Source organism: Penaeus japonicus, unplaced genomic scaffold (genome assembly GCF_977035675.1).
Source record: "Penaeus japonicus unplaced genomic scaffold, GWHDUDI00000001_assembly GWHDUDI00000029, whole genome shotgun sequence".
Lineage (NCBI taxonomy): Eukaryota > Metazoa > Arthropoda > Malacostraca > Decapoda > Penaeidae > Penaeus > Penaeus japonicus.
The window spans coordinates 10,150,323-10,157,822 of NW_028234431.1; the positions used below are offsets into that span (position 1 = coordinate 10,150,323).

The following is a 7,500-nucleotide window of genomic DNA, read 5'->3' on the forward strand; positions in this document are numbered from 1 at the left end:
TCTATTTAAATGTAATTTATTTTCTGTCTATTTTGTTTATGTGATATAATGCATTGATCAATTTGGAGATGATGCCGAACTGCGACTTTCGTGTGAAAACAATAGTTTTCTGAAAACTTTCCTTGTTTTTACGAACATATTCAACATTCATTGCAGGGTAAAACAATGATTCCGCTATAATGATGCACATTCACAACATTTAGAGGGCTTTGTCCCTAAAACTCCCTCAAGAAATGTGGCATCTACGCGCCTTCAAGATCTTTAGGGAGCTTTTCCCCATCCCCAACCATATCCCCCATCTCCCTCCACCATCCTCATCCCTATCGCCCATCTCCCTCCACCATCCTCATCCCTATCGCCCATCTCCTTCCACCATCCCCATCCCCAACCCTCATCCCCGCCCCGCATCCCCATCCTCATCCCCACCCCCAATCTCCCCCAACCCTATCCCCCATCTCCCACCACCATCCCCATCCCCATTTCTTCTCTCGTTCGTTCGTTCATCCGTTCGACACCCGCTACAATCACGTCCGCATGTTGCATCATTATCTTGTGGTGTTTAAAGATGCTGGTAGAACTCTTTCAACCTCTTTAGTGTTTTTATTATCCTTTTCCGGGTAGATTTGGTCTACTGGAAATGTGTTTTAGAATGTTATATTCTATTAAATTAAGTTTGAATTTTAAATTTCGCTGTTAGGCATCCTCCCCTCCTCCCCCTACAAAATAAAATAAAATGAAATAAAATAAAACAAGAAACGCTTTTTTTTTCTTTCTTTCTTTTACTCACCTGTATGAACAGCACTACAGGTACCCATTGGAAGGAAACTTTCACAGTCTCCCGAACATCATATTCAGGGTGTCTGATACCAGGATGTGCAATCTCTGTTCCAGAATATAGGATAGGAGAAAGGTGGTTTTAATACGGCTTATTCGTAATACAAATATAAGAAAAAGAAAGTCAAATGTAGATCAATAGCATACCTCTGTCAGGGAAACGGGGTGACTTGAGAACGTGTTCACTTGAGATGGTGAACACGTTCTGGGACCAACAGTAATCATCTACGACTTCCTGCCGAATTCGTGTGTCTCCGCTACATCTAGAGAGAAAACGATATATATATGTATATATATATATATATATATTTATATATATATATATATGTAGTAGCAGCAGCTGAACAGTGTGGACGTGCTGAACTGTTGCTCTGAAAACTCCTTTATTTCTCATCCCCGCCTGCCACGGGGCTGGGGGGAAATGAACAGAGATTAGTGAAGTGTACAAAGCACTGAATGATCTAGAAAAAAAATAGGAAAGACAAAATAAAAAACACATTAGAACAAAAAACAACTGGAAGGAAAAGAAGTGGCATCAAGGAGAGAGGGGAGGTCAAAACGCTGGGTCAGCGGTTCAGCGTGGCCCAGCTGCTTCCAAGGTGACCTTGACCAGACTTAAATAACTCTAAGTGTTTAAACACTACATGTTTAAACCAAGGAGAAGTAAAAGAAACTCTAAAACTGAAAATTGTTTTAAACACAATGAAACAAAGCAATTTATATGCCAAACCTGTGATAGAAAAAAATGCCACAAATGTGAAAATACTTTCTAGAAAAACAGGAAAGAAATTATAAGTAATATTAATGCTTACCTAACAGGCATCAATAATGAACTAAAATTAGATAATCAAGAAAATATACAGAAAGACTGCAGCTGGTGCAAAGACATCAATACTAAAAGTAATTCTAATCTTGAAACTGAACTGGAAAAAAATCAAAGTCGTGACGATATATCAGAAGCCAGTTTTTTTTTTTTTAAAGAAGTAATTAGAATTGAGGAAAATAGGGACACAATGTCAGAAAATACATATGCACCCGTATCAAACAATCTGGAAAAAGAGGAAATGAGCCATATCGGTGACCAAAAAATTAGCACACCCAAAAAGTGTGAAGGGACATGCCCACTAGAAAACATAATTCAGAAAATGTATGAAGAATTAAAGGACTTCAAGATTCAATGTTTGAGGGAGATACAAATATTGAAAGATGAAATTCATGAATTAACACAAGAGCAAAAAGAAAAACCTGAGGAAAAAAAGGTAGCCCAGGCTGCTGAATTGGAAACAGAAAAGGCTGTATAAGACACTAAAAATGTTAAAGTAAAGCCAAAGAAAAAACAAGAAAATCCAAAGGGTGAGCCAAGTAAAGTAAATCAGGAAGAAGAAAAAAAACATTTTTTCTGAAATAGTAAGGCAAAAATCGGATAAACTGGCCAAGACAATGATATTTCAGACACTGAACAACCAAAAAAAGACGACGAGGCTGACTGGAAGGTTGTAAGCGACAAAAAGAAGCAACCAAAGCCAAAACAACCTACAAAAGGAAAGTCAGAGAAGAAAATTGAAGATGCATTCAGAGTAAATAGACTCTTTATATACAATCTAGAAGAAAAAGAAGAAAATGAACCTGAAATCAGGAAAACAAATGATATGAAAATGATTAATGATATAACAAAATTGAACCTCAGTGAAATTATCAAAGTTGAGAGTGCCTTTAGAGAAGGCAAATATTTAAAGGAGGCTTTGAGACCAAGGCCAATTAAGGTCAAATTAGAAAATGAAAAACAGAAATGGAAACTGATTGGAAAGAATATGAAACTAAACTAAAGCATGGATATCACCGGACTTGAGCTATGAAAAAAGGCAAAGTAAAAAAACTTTGATAAATAAACTAAGAGAAAACAGAGTAAAAGACGGAGCAGGAAAACACTGGTATATCACCAGCAATAGACAAGGACATTCAGTCCTGCGAAGCATACCTATTCGAACAAAGGCAGGTGATGAAACGCCCACCGCTACACCGGGGGAAGGTCCAGCTCCCCCAAAATAGGGGGAAACGACATCAACTATCTAACAACAATAGGTAATGTAGACACGTAAAGAAATAATTTATTTGAGACTCTCATATTGCTAAATATACAGGGATTATATCCAAAAAGTAACCAGACAAAACCTACATATCTAGAGGACATGGCAAAGATCAACAATTATTCAATGATAGCTCTTACAGAAACTCATCTGAAGGAAGACATAAAAAATGAAGAAATCAAAATTAACAACTATGAGCTAATAAGGAAAGATAGAAATAAGAGAAGCAGAGGAGTAACTCTTTATATCAGGAAAGAATTAGCAACTAGAATGGATACTGTAATAGAATACTCTAATAATACAGTAGAAATACTAGGGGTATTGACAAAAGATACAAAAGAGCTATACATTATTTTGTACAGACCTCCTGGGACAACAGAATCACTAGGCATTATTAGTAATTACATTGTCAATACAAAGGAAATTGAAGCTATTATTATACTTGGCGATTTTAATTTCCCCTTTATCGATTGGGAAACAAAGAAAATAAAGATAGGAGCAAATGCCACTAAAGATGAAAAACAACAAGCGAGAATGCTTTTAGATTTTGAATAAAATTTTTACTTTAACTAAATCATCAATATTCCAACAAGGGAAGAAAATATACTGGACCTTGTTTTTATTAGTATAGGGGAAGATGTACACAACATATCATCAACTTATACAACCCAATCGGACCACAAAATAATTGAAATCACAATGAATATGTTAAATAATCAGAAAACTAGTGAAAAACAGATAGTCGAAGCAGAAAAGAGTCTCAGATCTTTAAACTTTAACCACAATCAAATAGATTAGAAAAAAATAAACGCAACACTAGAAAAGTCATACTGACGTCCTCTTAACACCAAATGATATACTAGAGAAGCTTGATAATGCATGTAAAGATGTTTGTCTGTGCCCCCAAAAAACAACAGAAACAAGAATATTATACCAAGAGATCGAAGGATCATGTTAAGAAACAAGAAAAATAAGGTTAACAAATTGAAAAAAACAACAGATCAGATCAAGAGAGAAAGGATCAAAGCAGAGATAAGGCTATTAGAAGATAAATTAAAACTGTCTATAAGTAACCAAAAAGCAGCCGAAGAAAAGAGAGCTGTGGAAGTTATAAAACAGAATGCAAAATATTTTTTCTCTTATGCAAACAACAGGTTAAAGAGAACAGAAATTGGACCTCTTGAGAATAATGGTGCATTGGTAACTGTTTCAAAGGAAATGGCTAAATTACTCAAATTGCAATATGAAGAAGTCTATAGCGTCCCAAGAATAGAAAAATTAAGATCAGACCCACAACATTTTAGTATTATTAGTAACGAAGATGAATGTCTCACTGACTTCATATTCAATGAAAAAGATATTCCTGAAGAAGTAAGTGAAATATCAACAAACTCAGCAGCTGGGCCAGATGAAATCCCAGCAATCCTTTTAAAAAAACTGCAAAGAAACCATAGCAAAGCCACTGGTAACTTTGTGGAGGAAATCTTTGGACATGGAGATTATCCCCTGCTTACTGAAAGAGGGTACTATAATTCCAATATATAAAGGTGGAAACAAAGGTCAGGCCAAAAATTATAGACCAGTAGCACTAACATCTCATATAATAAAAATATTTGAAAGGGTAGTGAGGATTTTTTTTTTCATTTTTTAGAAAAAGAAAAGATAAACCCAGGGCAACATGGATTCAGAAGTGGTAGATCTTGTTTATCACAGATCCTGACACACTTCGAACACATACCAAGGGACCTAAAGGCGCTGTCACACTAGCACTTTTCCGTCAATTTTCTGAAAAATTGTCAATTTTTGAGCGAATTGGCATCTTTCTAGTCAGACGATAATTCCGAGTTTCCGCGTGAAACATTCCCGTCGTCTTATTGGCCAAGCGTAATCAAATCAAGAACTATATTTTTAAATGTTCTAATTTGTTTTAAATCATTAATAATATTCAAATATGATGAAACTTACTTTCCTTATTTATAGCGTAAAATTGACAAAGAGAAATATGTAAATCTAAATTTTATTTTTATAGATAAAATTTGTTTTAAGTGCTCGACTTCATTGTTTACATCCGTCAGCCGCAGAGCGCGCTATTTTTCCTCCAGTTTTGAAACACAATGAACTGTGTGGATGGACACAGGCCCTTCAGAGGAATACTTGAATTAGAATATTTTATTGTGTTTTCTTGTTACGCTCAGCATCTACTAAAACAAAGTCTAGCATAACCGCGCACTATCGCTTGTTCGGCGCCATTGTTTACAAATGCGATGCGAGTATCGCATTACTAAGCCGATGGCTCCTAGTGTGACTGCGCGCCTCGAAAAATTGACAATTTTTGAAAATTGACGAAATAAAACGACGGAAAATAGGCTAGTGTGACAGCACCTTAACTGAAAATAGAGAAGTTGATGTAATATATCTAGACTTTGAAAAGCTTTTGACAAAGTAGATCACGGCATTCTGCTATATAAGATTAAAGACCTTGGAATCAGCGGGAAAGTTGGAAGATGGATTTACAACTTCCTAATAAATCGTAAACAAAAAATACAAATTAGTGGGCTTTACTCGAATGAAACGATTATTATGAGTGGGGCGCCACAAGGGTCCATTCTTGGGCCATTGTTATTCCTTATTTTGATTGGTGACATTGATAATGGTGTGAAACACTCGAGAGTAACATCATTTGCAGATGATACAAGAATAAGTACACCCATAGATATACAAGATAATGAAAACAAACTTAACGAGGATCTACATACCATCTGTAAGTGGGCATATGATAATAAATTTGAAATCATAAGATATAGTCCAACTGGAAATTTAAGAGCAAGATCATATTTTGTCGAAGGTGTGAAGATTGAGGAGAAAAAAGTAGTAAAAGATCTAGGACTCTATATGAGTAATGACATGAGTTTCAGTCACCATATAGAGCAGATTGTCAACAAAGGAAAAGTTATGAGTGGATGGGTAAAGAGGAATTTTAACACAAGAGACCCAGAACACCTTTTACCACTATGGAAAACATTAGTGACCACAAGATTAGAATACCAGTGCCAAGTATGGAGCCCAAATCTTACAAAAGATATAATGTTGATAGAACAAGTCCAAAGAATCTTTACACGTAAGTTAGATAATATGATGGGTCTAAACTATTGGGAAAGACTAAAAAAACTAAGACTGTACTCACTACAAGGGCGGAGAGAGAGATACTTCATTATATATGAGTGGAAAATTATTGAAAACTTAACACCAAATCCACGACCTGTTGAAGGAGCGGGAATTCAGGTAAGACATTACCCCAGGCAGGGAAGAACATGATATCGCACTGGGATAAGTGCACAAACATGCCTATTAAGAAAAATGCAAAAGCAAAGTTTCCTAATAAACGGACCAAAATTGTTTAATATCATTCCGAAGGATATAAGAAACCTAAATTAGTGTAGTGTAGAAGTGTTTAAACAAAACTAGATAAATGGATACATTCAGTACCAGATGAACCACCAACATGTGGTAGTGAAAGAACGAGGGCTGAATCAAATTCCATCCCTCATCAAATTCAGTTGATTGCAACTGACAAAAAACGGGCGGTCCCCAAGGATGGCCCTGGCATGAGCTACTAACAAGGCTCATGCTGTAACTACCACCAAGTACCCAAGTAACCAATTATATATATATATATATATATATATATATATATATATATATATATATATATATATATATACATATATATAAAGTAACACATACACACACACACACCAGAATATCATACTCATTAATATCTATACTGCTAAGGTGGATGCATACATACATACATATATATATATATATATATATATATATATATATATATATATATATATATATATATATATATATATATATATATATATATTGTTAACGCCGATGGCGGCATTAAAGGAGATAAATAGAGATAGATAGAGATAAACGAAGTAAATAGAGATAGATAGAGATAAACGAAGTAAATAGAGATAGATAGAGAAAAGAACGAAAAGAGATGACACCACTCCATACAGAGCCTATAGCCGCTCACATGGCCTCGACGGACAAACATATTTAATGCTCTCCAGATGGGTCATGTCTCCCTATGGGTTAAGTCAGACAAATACTGCTTCGCTGTACTCGAACCCATTCCAGCTGAAGTGTTGACTCGCATTGAAAGCTGGTGTCATCGTGTGACCCCACGCAGCCAGCCGCACCAAATGGCCTACATTCATCACCAAGGATGTTTATGTATTACAGACAGTACTCTCTTGTTTCCCGTGCTGAAAAAGCCACGATAGGCCGTGAAGGACCACAGACAGAGCGAAGAAATTAGCATTGAAACAGTATAGAACGCCACACTGTCGTGAGAGGACGTGAACGACCTGTAAGATAAGAATAGCCACAAAGGACTGCGTCTGTTCCGCAATGTGTATGTATTTAGTGGTACAGATCTAGTTTAAGTGATCTATATCAACTTTATATCCTTGTTAGTATAATAACCATGTTTAAGTGATCTATATCAACTTTAAATCCTTGTTTAGTGTAATAAACCTGTTTATGTACTTAGTGATAACAG

General features: G+C 35.6%; 1 protein-coding gene across 5 annotated transcripts in view; it reads right to left on the reverse strand.

The window, feature by feature from the left end:
- Positions 1-7,500, reverse strand: part of LOC147468374 (innexin inx2-like) — a 17,347-nt gene that overhangs the window by 2,354 nt on the left and 7,493 nt on the right. For all 5 annotated transcript variants that reach the window (XM_086553886.1, XM_086553885.1, XM_086553888.1 and 2 more), the window contains exons 3-4: positions 982-1,097; positions 788-882 (exon numbers count right to left, since the gene is read on the reverse strand). In XM_086553886.1, coding sequence (XP_086410012.1) covers positions 788-882; positions 982-1,097 — 211 coding nt within the window. The remainder of the gene's footprint in view (positions 1-787; positions 883-981; positions 1,098-7,500) is intronic.